At 43.0% G+C, this 18,820-nt stretch overlaps 1 protein-coding gene across 2 annotated transcripts; it reads right to left on the bottom strand.

Moving 5' to 3' along the window:
* Positions 1-127: 127 nt before the first annotated feature.
* Positions 128-18,706, bottom strand: LOC147204784 (transforming acidic coiled-coil-containing protein 1-like). 2 transcript variants are annotated; one of them, XM_086110428.1, is made up of 13 exons: positions 17,860-18,706; positions 11,685-11,776; positions 8,221-8,587; positions 5,351-5,405; positions 5,195-5,270; positions 3,863-3,915; positions 3,141-3,275; positions 2,991-3,067; positions 2,886-2,929; positions 2,564-2,724; positions 1,755-1,861; positions 1,524-1,644; positions 128-1,442 (listed from the first exon to the last, which is right to left on the bottom strand). In XM_086110428.1, the coding sequence occupies exons 1-13, from the start codon at positions 17,916-17,918 to the stop codon at positions 1,374-1,376; spliced, it is 1,416 nt and encodes a 471-aa protein (XP_085966554.1). In that variant the 5' UTR covers positions 17,919-18,706; the 3' UTR covers positions 128-1,373. The 2 variants fall into 2 exon arrangements, with proteins under 2 accessions (XP_085966554.1, XP_085966553.1); XM_086110427.1 differs by lacking the exon at positions 17,860-18,706 and adding an exon at positions 13,093-13,478.
* Between the last annotated feature and the right edge of the window lie 114 nt (positions 18,707-18,820).

Raw genomic sequence — 18,820 nt, 5'->3', positions numbered from 1 at the left:
TAGCCGCTTATTGTATGCAGCTCAACACAAAATTGAGATGCAGTAATGCAATAAAACAAAGTGACTTTGGAAATCAATGTGGTACATTCGTAGGTTTGCGCTAGGACTTTACAAAGCTCACATCAAGTTCTGGTTAGTCTTTTTATTTAAACAAAGAATCTCATTTCATGTTCGGTGCTTTTTGGGGATTATTTGCATTCACATTTAAACCAAAAAAAAAACAAAAAAAAAAAACAAGCTAGCAAAGTGTGACCAGGAAAGAGTGGCATGAACTAAAACACACCCTGGTTGCGAGTGCAGTTGTAAACATGAAAGTGAAAGCATACAGAACAGACCGGTAATACGATTAATAGTGGACTGATCAATGTCAGTTTGCATTAACCCAGAATTAAACAGTGTAAGAATGTAATCATAACAAAAAAAGCAATTGGCAGTGGTACTATGCCCCCGACAAGAGTTAGAGGAATTTAATATTTGCAATTTCAGCATCAACTGACCTTTTGTTAAAGGTCTGCGCTGTTGTAGTTATTGCTATAAACATTGCTTGATAAATCGTTTGTCTTAATTTCTATATTGAGATACGCGCAGGAGCTAGTCATCGATGATGGTGTAAATTTAGTGCTGAGCCATATTGGGTCTCGCTCTCGAGTTCCAATCTAGCTAATGCTACAGTGACAGGAAAAGAAAATGGCACTGGTAATTAAAAAAAAAAAAAAATCCACAGGGAAATTATTGATCGTCTGCATTTTTATTTTTCTAATCAAATGCTGTGCAATCTCAATGCTGTAGTGAAGTTGTAGAAGATTTGAAGCGGTGGAAAGCAGTCCAAAGCCATTCAGATGCTATTGTCCACCTGAACCATAATCCACCTTGAGCCAATCTCTCTCGTCATTGTGCAGCCTTCCTAACCATCTGATGCCAAGAGCCGTTCAGAAGAATAAATTATTCAGATTGTTGCTTTAACATAAAACAACCTTTGTCCGCGTTTCTCCAAGCACGCTTCAAGTCAAAAGTGACCACAGCACAGCCTGCCTTCAATACATTATCACCCTGCAGTAGGAGTTGCATTACATTTACGCCGTTAAGCTGTTGGGGATTTCAAATTGAACCACAAGCGCGTCATTGTTGTTGTCCACTGGCAGGAATAGCCCCCAAAAAAAACACGAGGAGTCCACGAAATGCAATCAAAATGGACGACTACATGTGGAAAAAAAAAAAAAAAAAAAGTTCCTTGCAGCATGAGCTCAGAAACAGGAAGCCGTCGGAGACACCTGTGTGGAGGCAGCTTCAGGGGCAGGCTGGGGGGGGAGCTTGGACATCTCGTTGGCTGGAGGCATGCACAGTTGTCATGACCGAACCACAGGATGCTTGTCTCAGTCGATTGTTCCCATTTTGGCAATGAGCTCATCGCAGATCTTTGTGAGCTCCTCAATCTCTTGATTCTGTGGCACAAAGCCAACGGAATGACAACGTGTTCATTTGACAAGCAAAAAGTGAGGCATTATCGGCTCGGGCCAGCTTGCCTTCTGCTGCAGGGCTTGTTCCAGAGATTCGTTCTTCATTTGCTCCTTCCTCAGGCTGGCAGTCAGCGCCAAGCTTTCCGAGCCTGCCTTAGCGCGCACCTGTGCGATCTCTTCATTGGCCCTGAGTGGGGGGGTCAGGCCGTTCAAAGTGGGGGGGGGGGGGCGTATTCATTTTTCCGCAGCAACATCTCACTTGTTAAGGGCACATTTTGTTTCAGGCAGGTGTCTTACTTGTCCAGCTTCTCCTCTGCGTGGACTTTAAGTGTCTGGTACCTCTGCTCCTCCTGCTTGACTCTGGCCAGATACTCCTGAGCACATTTTTTCAGCACCTCTTCATTCTGTAGAGGAAGGACCCATGACAATTGCAGAATTATTTGACTCCGTGCATTTTTCCCCATCTCTTTCCGTTGTACTGTGTGGAGCACCAGAGCCCTCTGCTCCAAGAAACCTGAGTAGTGTATGTTGGGTTTTTTTTTTCCTTTTGCGCTTTAAGGAAGAAATGATTCATTGCTCCATGTTGAGAAACCAAAATCCTGGGAAACAAATTTGTGGCGTGACATGAAGAAAAATGGCTCTGCCTGCTTGCCAAATGGACTGCCAGCTTCTGGCACAAATCTTTTGACTCGTACTGGTTTTGACCCCTTCGGGTCACCATAGTCCTTTTGTTTAGAATCATGGACGGGAGGCAAACAAATCGATGTATTTCAAAAGCCATGTCACACCAAGGTTATTTCAAACAGGAGCTGGGGGTGAAGCAGAGATTGTGAGACTACTTTGGCTTTCCTTTGTTTTTTGACCTCTTACATGACCACTGATTATAATTCCAGGGAAGACTCCATCTGTGCTTCGACCAGACCAGGTCCTCACTACTGACCTCCCTGAGCATGGAATTGAAATCCTACTGCTCCCTAAACTACTCTCTGGGAAGCACAGTGTCACACTGTCACCTCATAGCAAAATCAACTACAGTCAAATGATATCTTATGTGTGACAGACCTGCTGGGTGTGAGGTATGAAAATGGACAAAAATGACAATTTACTTTCTTAAAGCCTTCAAGGGTGCTCTTCATGTTCTCATAGCGCCGAAAAATATCAGACAACGAGCGTTCTGTTGAGTTGAGGTCTGTCAACGCCGCCTCTTTCTCCATGGTTACAGCATGCAGAGCCTTCTGGGAGCTCAGGCTGTTTCTCTGCTCATCCTCTGAGGGAAGGAATGATCAAAATCAATGATTCGAGAAAACGTTACTAAGAAACAATGAACAAGCAAGCACATTATTCCTGCAGGCAAATCAGAAAATGCAATGGTTTGTTCCAGCTTTACTTTTGAATGCTTTCTTGTCTAAATAGTTTGGACTAACTCACCAATCATCTGAGCAATTGTCTTCTCATACTCTGCAACAATTTTTCTGTAAAAGCACAAAACATTTTGATTGCCGGTCGGTCTGTCTGTGTCTGTGTCTTCCTCACCTCATCTCATTGACTTCCTGTCTGCTGTTTTCATACTTCCTCTTCCAGTCGTTCACTTCCGCCTCTTTAGTAATAATCTTCAAAAAAAAACAAAAAACCTCATTGGGTGTGATCGAAAACAGAACATGCACACAAGCTGATAAAAGCTACCTCCTCTCTGATCAGGGTTAGAACAGCATTTTTCTCCTCCTCGCTGATGCAGATGGAGTTCAGCACCTCGTTTCCCGTTTTCTGCATGCTACTTCCTCCTGATTTGTTCTTCCACGTACTCGGGTCTTCATTGTGCTGGGGGAAGAGGGAAAACCAAACAGTTGCTTAATTCAGCATATGGGCACGAACGGTATCTAAACATAGTGTGGGACCTCATTTCGTATCATGAACAGAGAAAGTAAACCGGTTTCAAGATCCACTGTCCAAACAGTGGATCTTGATCAGACAGACATCTAAATCAGACAACAAAAAAGGACTTTAATTCCTTGAAGAAATTAATATTTACTGTAAACCAAACTTGTCCCTCAAACCTTTCTACACTACACACCTTGCTCACCTCTCAGCCTTGTCCACCCCCCTCCCCCCACCTTGCAGCCTCTGCCCTTGCTTGGGATTAAAAAAGGCCCTTTCTAATCACCCGAGTGATAATCATAATCCATTTGTCACCTGATCAGAGGAACTCAGATTTCCTACCATGAGACACATAGGTCATTATCCTGTGGTAACAAGTGTAAGTGCGGCCATCTTTGTGAAGTGTATTGTAGCTATCGCTTCACTACTTGCATTTGAGACCACCAAGATTATCTTTAGTGCAAACATGATGCGACTTTTTCATGAATTCAGAAAATCAATCAAATAAATCCCATAGGCGCAGTTCTCACCGGTGTGCAGCTGTCTGGTTCTTCTGGTGTGGAAGACACGTGGCAAATTTGGGCTGAAAGAGATCATTTCACATTGGTTACAAACACTAGAGCTTTGCAGTCATATATCCTTGAATAAAATAGCGGTGAAGGTGGATCTATTACAAGCTGTGGACAGTATTTCCCTGACCTGTGTTTTTCGGGCAAGCCCTCTTTTTCCATTCCACGGGTCGAGGGATTCGAGTTATAGCATGCCATATTAACTCATTCACTTCCAAAGACGTTTTTAAACGTCTTTTCAGACTTGGTCTAGAATTGGCTGGTACTGAATGAGTTACCGGTAAATTAAAAAGAAAAATGTTTCCATAGTTAGAAGCGAAGTTTCAAACCCAACTGGAACTTGTTCACTGCTGTCAACACCGGGTCCAATTGAAAATTGACACTGACACCCTAATATCACTCAGATTGTTTGTGTTCGGAGATGAAGAGTGCGCTCCCCTCCCATTAATTTTTGAATACAGCCTATATTCCAAACAAATTAGCAGATTGTGCTTGAACTGTTCCTGTCGCCTGGGGCACTGGGCTCTGGCACTCCTTTTTGGGGTCACTCTGAATAACTGAATGGCACATTTGAACAACACTCTGAGGTTCCAAACGGTCGTAGTGAAGCGGTGCGCGCTCAGAGCATATTTCCAAATACTGTACACCCACGATTGGGGAACGTGGATTTTCGGTGCAGGTCCAAGCTCTACTATCCTTGGTCTCGGTTTTTGAAAAATTAATTTCCCCCCCAAAAATATCACTTACGCACTGAAATACGGTAATGGGTTTAAAAGATGTATGCAGATTTTATGTAATCTACTGTGTATTCAGGTTTCTTGAAAAGTGGTGTTTTTTTACGAGTCCAAACAAAGGGTTCTTTTTCCATGTTATCTTCTGAGAAAGTATGTTTACATGGCAAGACACGTCTTGTTTGTCTCTCAAGCAGATAAGCGCTGACTGCACGGCACAGTCACGGCGCACATGACTCACAGTGTATTCCTGCAGCACAACGAAGTAGCTCCTGTTAATCATTTATGTTGGCTGTATGTGTAACAGTAAGGACTAATGACCTTCTCACTGGAATGATCGACAGATTGTTTGTACCCGGGACATGTGGGGGAGCTGAAGCATTTCGACTAAACTTTAAAACCGATCTGATCCGAGGACAACAGCCGACCGCTACGGGAGGAATAATGGGAGTTATTTACCAGACAAAAGTATTTGGACAAATGGTCATTTTGCCAAAAGGAACTGAAAATGGAAGAACAAATGAATGCTGTTAAGTGATAATGAATTGATTTATTTGCTCACCGCTTTGGTCCTTGTCTTTGACACATGTACTGCTGGCCAACTTTTCCTCATCAGTAGCATGGTCGCCATGATCATCCTTTATCAAGACCAAACACGATCAGTAATACAAAAAGAATACAACCTTGTGATGTTGCTACTAAGCACAGCCATCCTCACCTGCCCACCGAGGTCCTTCTGCGTCGGCTGCTCCGGCTTTACTTTACTCGAGTTGCTGAACATTAACATCGACAAAAGCAAAGTGAATTTGAAAAAAAGAGAACATTACCTTGGACATAAAAGATGACAGGAAATGGGAATTTCTCAGATGCTATGTGCTCGAGTGTAAAAACCCTGATCGTTAGATGGAATGATAAGCCATTATAAACACATACGTTTAATAAATGGATAAACAAAAGAAAAATGTAAATCAAAGTGAACACATTCTTAATCTCTTCAAGATATAAGATTTCATTTGTGAATTTTAGGCCAGCAAGATTCCCATTGCCAGCAATATAAAACTATCCATCCGTCCATCCATTTTCTGAAATGCTTATCCTCACTGTGGTCGCGGGCGTGCTGGAGCTTCATAACTACTGTAGATATTTTAATATTATGGGACAAATATTAATTGCAACATTTTAGAAATATACGTTACCCGAGTTTAGAGATGACTTTCTTAACGCCAGGAACGATAATATTCGGAACCTTTATAAAAGTGGTTTTAAAAATGCTCTGTAAATAAATTTAGATTAAATTGACTCAACCTGTTGAGTGGCTCCCTCTTGTGGTGGGACTGTGTAGCGTAAATGTGAATTTACACCACTTCAAATAGTGATTTGTCTGATGGGGAGGCCGATTTCGTTTTTGTTTAATAGAGGCACAACACAATCAAACCACAAGAGGAAGAAAATTTACATTTCCACACGTTAACAGCCAAGCACGAAAGACGTGTCAAGGTCACTAAAACGCCACCATAGGATTAACATATAAATCGAAAGTAATAATTTACAATAAATACAAAGCCCTCTCAATTATAATATTTTATAAAACCTTTAATGTGTCACTCGTTATAATCATCTTTAGTCTTTTGGAATCGGATTCAATCCTGCGGGAAGGCATTTGGAGCATTGTGAAGAATTTTGCCACACCAAATAAGCAGTTGCCCCTTAACACTCACTCGATAAACGTGCAGGACACTTAATTACCTACACTCACACAATCAAAAGTTCTGCTTTCACGTAGATATCGCCCACTCTCAATATAGTTATAATTTTTGTTGCTGTGACTGTACTTTATAAATGTAATGCATTGCAGTGACAGAGGTTTTTAAAATTCCCTGCCATCATGAAAGGTGAATATTTTCAAAATTCAACTACTGTATTATAGTAGTCACTGACAGCAAAGAGGTTTACTTGCCTGACTTGCATGTGGGCAGCATACATTCAGTTCCCACTCAGTGATGGTATGACTGAGTGTGGATCATCTCTCTCAATAATGCTGATTGATTGACAACCAGTCCAGGGTGGAGTTTGCCGTTTGCCCAAATAAAGTTGGGATGGACACAAGGGGCCTATATATACTGTACATATGTCAAGATTGCACAAAAAAAATCCAATGTTTTGAATCTGTGCGTACGCAGGAAATCAAGCACATTCCTTTCATAAATGTCAATCAGTGTCAAATTGACCACACGTGTTCAAGTACCAGGCTCTCTCTCCACGCCCCCAAATAAATATACAAATTACTATGGAACAGGGCCTGCCGGTGGGAATTCCTCACTCTGCATGATCAGATGTGATGATCAAGCCATGAGTCACAAATCAAAAAAGAGGAACTAAACAAAATGCGGGCTGGAGACGCTGGTAATAAAGTCGAGACCAAGAGACACTTAATTTGTCACGCTGTCCTCTGGAGTCAACAACAAGCAAAAGAGAACATCCACTCATCCAATTACAAACACCTGCGCATGTTAATTGCCCATCTGAGTATCTCTCATGTGCACGTCACCCTGAGAAATTACCTTTTACAGTTTTAAGTTTCCCAGTTATGGATAAGCGGTTTGGAAAATGGATGGATGGAAAATTTAAATGTTATCTTCTAATTACAATATACATGTCAGCACTCTTGACATAAGGCACGTGGAAGGTGCAGTTTTATTCCCTGTAGTTCGGGGGTCGGCAACCCGCGGCTCCGGAGCCGCATGTGGCTCTTTAGCACCCCCTAGTGGCTCCCTGGAGCTTTTAAAAAATGTTTGAAAATGGAAAAAAATGGGGGAGTGAAAATATATTTTTTGTTTGAATATGGTTTCTGTAGGAGGACAAACCTTCTTAACATTTTCCGATGCTGTAAAATTGTGTCAAATAAATATTACATTTCAACATTTCTGTCAACGAAGATTTGCGTCATAGCCTGCGACACACGTTTCTATTAGCAGGGTGGGATGCCCGGCAGGTGGCTGTTGTAAACAGAAACGGCGTTTCATGTCCAATTCACAGAGGGAACTGGCAAAGAATGACAATCTGAAGGACTGAGAGAAGCATTTTAAAAAGGTACACGTCAGCTACGAAGGTTAATCGGGAAGGCTCATTGTGTATTTGTAGCCAACTTAGCTAATATAGTTATATACAGCGTGTGTTGCCTTCTTTCTAAGGCTTTTAATTTGTTGCGGCTCCAGACACATTTGTTTTTCTTTTTTTTTGGTCCAATATGGCTCTTTCAACGTTTTGGGTTGCCGACCCCTGCTCTAGTTCATGGGTGTCCAAACTCGGGGTGGATGGATGGCTGGATGGATGTTGTTCTAATTCTTGTTTGATAGTGCAGGTGTATGAGCTGCTGGAACTGCCGCGTTCAGAGGTACACAAAAAGCAAACACACACTTTGATGAGCTCAGGTTCACTGCACACAATAACGTGCATTCTTGCGTGTTCCCTTCAGCCATTAGAGACAAAGCTGTGTTTGTTCAGCTCGAAAATGTGAGTCACAGTCCAGTGGGAGGACTCGACAGTAACTGGAAGTTGGTACAATGGGAACATTTCTATTTTACTCACGTAATAATGCTTCCCTCCTGGTAGCAGGCGGGCTTTGCACAATCGAAGTTCACATTGCCATTGAGCAAGTCGTGATGCACGGAGAGGTCATGGCTGGGGGCCAGGTTTGAGTCGGGGCTCAGGTTAGAGATCACGGGCGCCTCATCATCCACCTCCGAAGGATCCGGTGTGTTCAGCGGGGAGTGGACCGGTAGAGATGGAGGTCGCTGCGCTGGTGATGCGGTGTCTGGGTGGCATGAGATCTTGGGTGTTAAAGTCAGATTGAGGTTCTGGTTCAGGCCAAGGCTGTTGTTGTTGGGGGATGAGCCAGTCAGGTTGTTGAGGGTGTCAACCTCATCCAGGCTGGAATTCTCATCGACAACTTGGTCTACAGCAAAGAGAGAAAAACAGTTCTTACGTAACATGTTTTACACTCGCTGTCCACGTCATCGCTGCACTGCATCACAGTGGCAGATATTTACAACATTATGTTTTATTACTACTTCTCTGACTCTCAATCAATAAGGCTGAAAAACTGAGCATTATTATTTTTGTAAAGCTTTGGAATAGGATTTGGGCAGATGTTCCGAACATTATGGTCATTGATGTGCAAACCACATTATTGTCCACTTGTCCTTGGTTATATAATGCTTTTATTTGTCATCCTGGCATTTGACCCATAAGTGGTGACGCTCCCTTCTCCTGTTAGAACACTTAAAATGACTGCAGGCTTCCTCGCATATAACCCTCACATCCTGTTAACGGCAAGCTAACGACCACAGCAGACCGACCTCACTTGAGTCATACTTCTCATTTGCGGAGCACAGAAACTATGGTAAAAATACTCCCCTTCACTCACTCAGACAGAACGTGAAGAGTATACACTATGAGAATAAAAGAACTCTGTCACACTCATCCTGAGTGAGTAACATTCAGCATCTCACAGTAGAAGGTTCCTTAATGTGCGACTTTATGTGCAGCCCAAAATCGGCACTCTCTCAGGCACTCGCGCCCTTTTGAGAGGGAACAGCTGTTGTGAGGAGCCCCACCTAGTCAGACAGAGTTCACGGCACCATGTGGCCGAGCAACGTCAACAACAGGCTTTTATTGCCTTTTCTTAGCTAATTGAAGAAGGAGACAAGAAAACAAGGCAGTGCGAAATAAGAACAGAATGTTTCCATATCAATAAAAATAATCACATGTACCCTGGGAGGCATCAGAGTAATAATTATAGTACACACATATTTCTTAATAAAGACAACCTTGTGCATCAGTGTAGTGTATTTTGAAGTGCATGTGACAGAAAGGCAGGCTGACAGATTGATTTTATGATCTGATAAGTGTGGCCAATTTCTACAAATATATTCAAAAGCCGACTATAATTTATCCGAACAGTATTTCCTTTGTCATTCTAGTCTTCCAATGGTGGGATAGTCTTTTTACACTGAAGAGAGTTCAATACGAACAGTCGTCATACACCTCATTAGGTACAGCTTCCTAATCAAAGATACTGTATCAATTCAAATAATGGCCAATGCTCAGGTCGGCGCCATGCCCGAATCATTCGGCGGGCACTTTATTAGCATATGTTGAATCGATGCCTAATTTTATCCCCTTCATGAAATTGTTTACTAGGACTGGTACCACCTCAAAACGAACCGCAGATCTGACATGGCATCTGTAAAGCTGTTACACTGATATTTAAAATGCAGTGATGACGTATTCAGCGTCGAACATTCTAGGAACAAAAATATACAGTATATGGATAAGTAAGCTAACAATTATGGCACCACAGTGAAATAGTGGTTAGCATGTGTGCCACACAGCCACGTGATTTTTGCATTCGAATCTCAACTCAGGTCCTTCTATCCAGTACTTTGGCTTCCACCCATGTTCCAAAAACATGCATGCTGGCTTCACTTAAGACTCTCAATAACATATATTAAACTCGAGGCACGGGGGTGAGATCCGGCCCACCGCATCATTTTATGCGGCCCGCAAAAGCAAATCAAGTGGGTCAACTTCCATGACCCTTGACATGAGTATTCAAAAATAACGTTGAGGTTTTGCAAGAATTTTTTGCTACACTTTTTACAGTAACTTGAACAATCGTTGACTCTGATTTCAAAAGTAGTAATCCACCCGTATGTTGTTTATCATGTAAGACAATTATCTGTAACTAATTGTTTGTTTTCACCGTCGTAACGGAACCTCTGAGGGAAGCCGTGACGGCAAAGCGGTGTCACTGTGAGTGTAAATGTTTGGTTGTTGTCGTTTCTCGAAATGTGCTCTACGATTGGCTTCCGGGCAGTACAGCATGTAGCCGTGTACTCTCTCTTGTAGGTGGGTGCCGGTAGGTTGGTCAGTATTTACTGGGTAGGTCGATAGAAGCATGTATCATTATTTGTTTTTAAAAAAGATCACATATTATTCAATATTACAACAACATATTAGTACATATAATGGTTTCACCCAATAAACTTTTTTTTTAATAGATTGACGGTACTCCCTAAATTTAAGCAAAAAAAGTGGAAGAATTCAAATGAAGTCACACTGGGAAGTGATGTAATACTTTTACATAATCAAATGTAAAAATGTGCTTGGTGGTTGCGCCCTCTCGGCAGCATGGGTATACCAGCACTGTTTTTGACTGGGAAGAATGTCGGCGCCATTTGACCGTCGTTGCTGGACAGTCCCGGGGCGCTTGTGTCTTGCGCCTGTAATGGGCAGCATTTTTCACAGCCCCGCTTTGTACAGCGGAGAGATCGGTGCTGTTGAACGGTCTGCGGCTGGATGGATGTAAGGCTTGAGGAGCCGACGATGAGAAGAAAGGAGCGTTAGCGCGGAGCGCCGATGCGGATTTGGAACTGGGAGTCGCGGCTTGGAGTTTGAAGCGGATTACGTGGGACAGGAGAAGTGAACTAATCTCTTTTCGCCAATGGACGCTACAGCTTCGTGTTTGCTTTCAAAACCTAGCTTGTAGCAGACGTGTGCACATTTTCAGCATGACGTCTCTGATCCACTGGTGAAAGGACACTTTGATCCTCTCCTCTTTCATCTAGAACTGCTTCAGACAACAAAGTGTATGCAGAAAAGTGGTGAAGATTGCACGACTGTCTGTGTCCTATGTGTTGTGTTGTGTTATTTTTGTTATTTTGACTTCAAAATGGCACAGCGAGAGTGGCTGCCTTTCCAGCAGCTCCTATATTTTGTTGTTCTACTTCTTCCTTTCATAACTTTGCTGCTGCGAATCGGGAATTTCTCCATTGCGAGACTAATAAAGGTTTTCTTATCTTAAATGGTTTATTCATTAGATGTGTAAATAGCGATCAGATTGAGTTGCGTGATTTCAAAGCACTTTGTGGGCAAAGCAACAATAAAAACAAATGTTTCATTTGGCAGCATAATTACAATGTCGATAAAAAACAGAGATAAGTTTCACAAGAATGTGAGTTAAGAGAAGCGGAATAATTGCGGTACTGTACCTGTATGCGTTGAGTTGTCCAGCTGACTCAGCAGTTTCACAACGCCTGGAGACTCTGCTTCTGGGGTCTCGTAGGTCCCTTCAGAGTCTGAACTATAAAGAGAAATGACCTTTTATTTGCTGTGGCATGTTGGTCGTGTGATATAGACAGGAACAAATCGCTCATTCATAACAGAACTGTGCAGAAGCCGTAGGCCATAGATAACGACATTCTGACAATATTTCTTGCCACCAAAAATGGTTACACATGTATCAAGCAGGCCGGGAAAGTCACCTCTGAAGCATTCTTAAGATGTAAGGAACATACAGTAAATGTAGAAACCAAGTTTCTGATGCTAGTATCTTTCCTTCTGCTGACCTTTTTGTAACTCAACAAAACTCCGCCCCCCCAAAAAAAACACCAACAAAAATCTCAAGGTAATAGCAGAAAAAGACATTAAGTACACTTTCTTGATTAAGAGTGTTGGGCCGTGGCGGGGGGTAAGGAAATAGAGCCGAGGGTCCAGGCAGACCACCTGCATCCTTTACCCCTCAATAAGGATATGCACACACACACACACACACGCACACACACACACACACACACACAAAACACTTTCCGTCTTTTGGCTGCCTCAACAGTGGTGGGTGTAGAAAGGAAGGGAGTGAAAGAGTTGAGAGTCGATGTGGGAAAACGCAAGTGTGCCCACGCATGAAAATACATCAAAACACCCACACACTAATGAAAAACAGTTCTCGAAACAGAGCTGCCACAGCCAAACCCAACCACACTCCCGATACAAACTTGCACCTTCGACAGCTAACTTTAATATACATACACCAGCCTCACATCCAATATACACAAACACTTTTTCTCTCTCTCGCTCTCTCTCACACTTACACTCCCCTGTCCCCCACCCCTCTCTCTGACACACACACACAAATTGGAGCCTATCCCAGTGATGGCCCCAATGGTTGCGATCTTGGATGGTTACTTAGAAACTAGAAGTGGATGGGGGGGAAAAAAACTAAAGGATTGGAAACCGCGGTTCCCCCTTAACCATCCCCCAACTTTCTGCAATCAAAGAGAGACTGCACAGCTCTCCCTTTATGCACTTAATAACAGAGACTGTCACATCCACTTTAACTTAAAATTAGTTACCACACGTAAAGTTGAGTGTGATAAAACAGCAATTTACAAATTAAGACAATCGTGATTCTAAAGTAAAACCTTGGATTGCAAATAATCTGCTTTTAACCGTCAGCATCCGCGTGTGTGCTTTTGTGTGTGGATCCACCTGTCAAGCAGACTAAGGCATCACGTTAACACAAAGTCCAAATGAGACGTCCTTCCCAAGCAGGCGGACCTGTAGCCCACCCGCCTCTATTTTTACTTTGTGTCATCCCAACTGCAAGTACGAGTCTCTTACTTGTCATCATTGTGCCCGTCATCTCCTGAGCCCCCCGTCACCGCTGACCATGTCCATTTGGCCCACTGCACCGGAGACAACCAGGACATCGCTGCACAAGGTTGCGAGTTAAAAAAAAAAAAACAACCCAAAAACAATCTGCTGCTGCGACTGCCTCTGAGGTTCCTCTTTCTTCTCGTTTGGTTATTAGTCTTTCTTCCTCTAAAAATAAACTGTCGTTGATGCTTTCACCCCTCCAAATGTGTCAATTCCTCTCCGGTCTTCCCATCCTGTGCAGGGAAAGGGTGTCCTCCTTTCCCCACTGCAGCTGCTGTTTCGGTCGTCCGCTTTTTGCTCTGTGATGCAGATTAGTGGAGCATCAGTGATCACTCCTCCCCTCCCTGACTTCCCTCCTCTAAAGGAATGATCAGCTGGTCAAACAGACGCGGCTTGCTCTGCTGCTCCCTCATGTTTGCATGACTTCCTCAGGAGTCGGCCTCTCCCTTCCTTGTGGTGCCTCCTCCCCTCCTTGTGAAGGACGAGAGGCAAAGCTTCCTGTTTTATGAGGCCATGAGACGACCGACTCGGGTTACTCCGGGACAGATGACCAAACAGGATGGGAAAGAGCGTAAAATCTATGCTTATGAGACAAACGCTCTTGTGTGCCTTTGTGGGGGCCTACATCTTTAATCCGATAGAAATCCACTGCACTCTCGAGCTCAAGTGAGAGAAGTTCTGTTTTTATTTATCTAGCCACAAGTGAAAACAGTATATAATACGGTATTGTGTGGCCGCTTGGGAGAAAATCTCACCAACGCCTTTCATCGGATGAAAACAGTTATGTAACATAGCTGTGAATGCTTTAAAATAGAAAAATGTTGGCCTTTTGGAACACGCTAATCAAAGGTGAAATCATAATCGGAAAAGCAACGATGTCACTGTGATGTCATGACATCGCCAACATGACAAAACATCCAATAACATTTCTGTGATGTCATCCGTATAGTGCTCATGGCCTCTATAGGGCTGCGATTCCCAACCATAGTGCTATTAAAAATCACCAGGTGTGACACTTGACTCCCCTGCCGCAAGTAGAAGACAGTCACTGGCTTGCCTTGGCTCGTTCAATCCCTGAGCTAAAGCCCTGGTTGTCAGGGTAGTGAAACCCATAGAAGCCCCAGCAGGAAAGTAGTGGATATGTGTTGGGGTGGATCAAGAATGAATGCAATTATTTTGGTGTAATGGGGTGGATTGTGGAATTTATTACTATTGACCATTACAGTCCACTTGCATTGGGGTTAAAAACGACACCAAAATCCATGGGATACCAGTCAATCGCGATCGACTGGTTGGGCACCCGTGCAGTGGAACTTTCATTTAACAGACATGGAACCAGTGGACTCCGGATTTTAATGGACAGAAAATAGTGTCCAGTGTAGTCAAAGTCTGTTGGTTCCAAAATTAGCCCCCCCCTTTTTTTTTTTTTACTGTATTGAGTGTTTGTTAGGGCATGGAAAAAAATATTTCAATTTAACGGACAGCCTAACCGGATGTGAAATCGAGGCGGCACTTAAAATGGAGGTGTGGTTAAAAAAAAATGTTGCGTGTGCAGCACCACCACCTACAGGAATGGATTGGAACAATATCGTCCACCATGTCATAACTTCACATGGCCAATGTTCATATCGTTCATTCATTCATTCATTCATTTTCCAAACCGCTTAATCCTCACTAGGGTCGCGGGGGGTGCTGGAGCCTATCCCAGCCGTCTTCGGGCAGTAGGCGGGGGACACCCTGAACTGGTTGCCAGCCAATCGCAGGGCACACAGAGACGAACAACCATGCGCACTCACACTCACACCTAGGGACAATTGGTTGTTCAATCAGCCTGCCATGCATGTTTTTGGAACGTGGGAGGAAACCGGAGTACCCGGAGAAAACCCACGCAGGCCCGGGGAGAACATGCAAACTCCACACAGGGAGGCCGGAGCTGGAATTGAAACCGCTTCCTCTGAACTGTGAAGTCGACGTGCTAACCACTGGACTACCGGGCCGCCTTCATATCGTTTCATTACAATTGAAAAGTAAAACAATTAAAACATTATGATTATTATTTGCATGTTCCATACTCTTCTAACTTTTCCAAGTGTGGTCTGTCTGCTGTCTGGTCTGTGAACGGCTAACGAAGTCCTTTAGTTCTCCACTGATGTGCGGAAAACGGCCACAGAGGGTCTATTGTCTACATCTAGGGCAGATAGCAAGCATGTCAATGTCAATAAAGCAAACCAACATTCAACAATAATAGTGCGTCACATTGACTAAATCTTTCCTGCCTGCTCAGTCATACTGATCATAGCTCAATTATGTAAGTGGCTGGGCAGCTTTTGCGTGTTTGCATCACGCGCACACGCACACTCACAGAAACTGGGGCAGATGAAACACGCTCTTAGAAAAATAAATAACTCACTAACAAGAGGGAGGCTCAAAATGTTTACAGTGTGAACAGGAACAAAGATTTCTACGCTGTTAACAACATAAGTAAATATGAGACGTATTCAAAATCAGGAAGATGAGGTAGGTAAGCGCACATGTATTTGTGTGCCAACATGCTCATAAATAACGCGTCACACTGGTCAACATCAGTTTCTGATAGAATGTAATTGCACAGACTGGGATTATTCCCCACACCGAAAGTGAAGCAAATACAGAATACAAATTCCTGACATTGTCGCCTTTCTGTTTTTGTTTTTCTTTATGTCAGTCATGACAGCTGAGAAGACAAACCTGTCTGTCTTGAAGAGGACATGCTGACAAAACGGACCAGTGTGAATGTGCTTTGCTCGTATAACCATACCTATGGGCACACAAACCTAACAATTTACACACGCACACCAATCATAATGGATTGTTCTGCTTTATTTCAAGCTAAAAACTGCGATAAATGTAGGGAGGCAGCAAAGCAGCTCTTATGTAATACCTTAAGGTGTTTTATTATTCTGATCAGTGTTGACTTTGAGAAATCAGAAAAAATAATATGGTTCCACATTCTTACTGATACCGTGATCCTGTAACCAGGGCCTGAGCTACGTACTCTTGAGCCACACACGCACGCACGCACGCACACGCATCTCTGCAGTGACCCGTCCGTCAGTGCTGCTTTAATAGCTCAGAATAAGCACACATGGTGCTTTCAGTCACGGTGGAATGGATGATTAAGGATGGGCATTCTTGCTGGATTATGCGGTGCACGTGACCGCGTGGGTCTCATATTTACTGTACAGTATACAGTTTTTCTGTTACAGAATATAGAATATGATTGATTGTGGGAGTTTTTTCCCCCTTCTGTGAGGTATTTGGGGTGTTAAAGTGTTTTCGAAGTATGCTTGAACGACTCTAGTGAAGACAAGCGCAACGGAGAGTGGATTGTTGTGTTGACTATCAAGCATTGCAGTATGCTGCTATCTAGTGGCCTTACATTTTAACTACTGTACTTGTATCAACATGAAGGTAAATATTCAGAATACAATAAAAATAAATTCTGAAGAAGGTGGAAAGGGTGGAGACGAAGAGAACATTAACTTCATTTGAATGATTAGCCTACATTTTGTCAGATGTGTGAGAGTAAACAAGAAATTTGCCATGACAGTTAAAACAACTAGCTGGGGAAAAAGGTCCCACACAACTATTCCCTATAAAATATACATGTTTTTTTCTAGTTCAGATTCACTGTATACTGTACCTCTAAGCTACCGGTACTTGAGAGGAAGTAATGTCAAAAACGGTGACATTTGACCACCAAAGAGAAGGAGGGCTCCAGTACAGAAAGGCACCAACTGAGCTTTTGTTTTTGACTACAGCAGGGACAGCAGAGGACACAATTCCCAATCCTGCATGCGCTTTGCGTACACTTCCCTGCACAAAGCAGTCGGGCAACACACTTCCTGTCGTGGTGTCCTACTAGGCTTCTACATTTAGCTCAGGAAATTCATTTCTATTCGAGATTTTGCTGAATATTTGACAACACTGAGAAATCAACATCTCAATCAGAACATTGTCGAAGAACGCTGCGCCATAAGTATACATTCGTGTGTTTCATTTCCACCTCTGCAAACTTCTTATAAATATGCATAATTCAACCATCGTGTTTGTTCTCATGCATTCATAATGTACGTTTTTAGGTCACACCATAGTTACCCTCGCTGCTGAAATAAATTAAATCTAGGTCAGTTCCCTTTGAAATACAAGTTATTCTGCGTTATATATATAAAAACACGCCTGCTTCTTCATGACTGAACCCACTGACCAAATAGTATGTTACATAATGCCTTAAGATATACATTAATACATGTCACAGAAGAGTGAACATGCGGGTTTTAGACTTAAAAGCGCTCCTGGGAAGAAGCGCTGCGAGAATGAGCTGTGTTGGGACAAAGCGAAAGTAGTCACTGTCCATTATGAAGGATTAAAACAAATAGCGAGTACAGTGGATTGGTGCTTTTATAACCACATGACAACATATAAAACAGAATCAATCATACGTTCACACAGAAATAAACCTAACGTGTATGATTAAAAGTCAGCTGCATATTTCATGGCCAGTGGCAGCAGTTTTTTTTTTTTTTTTTTGCACAAACTCGAAAAGAGAAGGAATCCGAAGGTGTTTTAATGCGGAGAGCGTGACAGTCAGGACATCTGCCGTTCCCGCTGTATCAATTGCATCCTCCCATGACTCAGCTCTTCCTGCGCATTCTCATCAAGCTCACACAACGAAATAATGGAGGCTCTTACATGCTGTTCTTCTTGCGAGGTGGTGAAGCCTTTCCGTGCTGGCTGAGGGAGCCCCCCATGACTTCCAAAAAAAAAAAAAAAAAAGACTCTGCTGGATTCTGGACGTATTCCCAAAATTCCAAGTCCTCAATTCGGCTCTCCTCCAGAAAAATCAAAACTCTTTGAGGTTGTGTTTGTCACTTCAGCTCACGTGACCACTCCTTGTCTGGATGTTCCATACAGATCACACATAAACACTCGTGACAGTCCCGCCTCCTCACTGCCTCACTTATTATCCTCATCCTCTCTCTCTTTCTCTCTCCCACTGGGGCAGATTACAGTCGCTCGGAAGAAAAGGCATAGAGGTGGGGTGCATATGAGGAGGGGAGTATGGGTGTGGGGGGGGGGGAGCCCAAAAGAAAGACACTCCTCTATTGTGAGGCAGTTGCAAATGAGACTCAGGGTGCAGGGGGAGGGCAGGGTTGGTTGTTATGCCACCCCGCTCACTACCTGTTGGGATTTTTGAGATACACAATAATCCCAGAGATTGACATAGCCTCAGTCACAAAACTGTAAAAAACTGAGATTTTGTTGTAGGGGCGTGAAAGAGAAACTTTTCTTTTGTCAAACTAAACAGCAGTGAAATAACCTCAATTCTCGACAAGAAGCGGTTTGGCAGGAAAAGAAACGCCTCCAGATGTTTAATGTCTCTCCAAATTGAAGTTTACAAGCAAACTATACATCAAGCAAGGAGAATGACATGTTCCGTATTAAAACACAGACCTGCAGCTTTAAGGGAAGGGAAAGAGTTTTTATGTCTCTTCAAAGGGATGATAGAACTGAAAGGGTTGAAAGAGAGTCGCTAGCTAGCTACTTATTCTGCAAACAATTTGTTTTGTTGAGGAGGGTAACGTCACACGCCTTATCACATATCAACTTCAGCCGTGTGGCCAATCGCACTTCATTTTAACATGTTTAGTTG

The sequence above is a fragment of the Hippocampus guttulatus genome, chromosome 5 (assembly GCF_054856545.1).
Source record: "Hippocampus guttulatus isolate MCC_2025c chromosome 5, RoL_Hgut_1.0, whole genome shotgun sequence".
NCBI classification, from domain to species: Eukaryota; Metazoa; Chordata; class Actinopteri; order Syngnathiformes; family Syngnathidae; genus Hippocampus; species Hippocampus guttulatus.
Note: the sequence above shows the minus strand (reverse complement) of the source record. Positions and strands in the feature narration are given on the sequence as shown.

Coding starts and splice junctions, on each gene's coding strand:
- LOC147204784 (XM_086110427.1), bottom strand. CDS start 13,181: ATGTCCTGGTTGTCTCCGGTGCAGTGGGCCAAATGGACATGGTCAGCG. Junction 1,862..2,563: donor CCCTTGAAGGCTTTAAGAAA/GTAAATTGTCAT, acceptor CTTCCTCTACAG/AATGAAGAGGTGCTGAAAAA. Junction 1,645..1,754: donor GCAGAGGAGAAGCTGGACAA/GTAAGACACCTG, acceptor CCCCCCACTCAG/GGCCAATGAAGAGATCGCAC.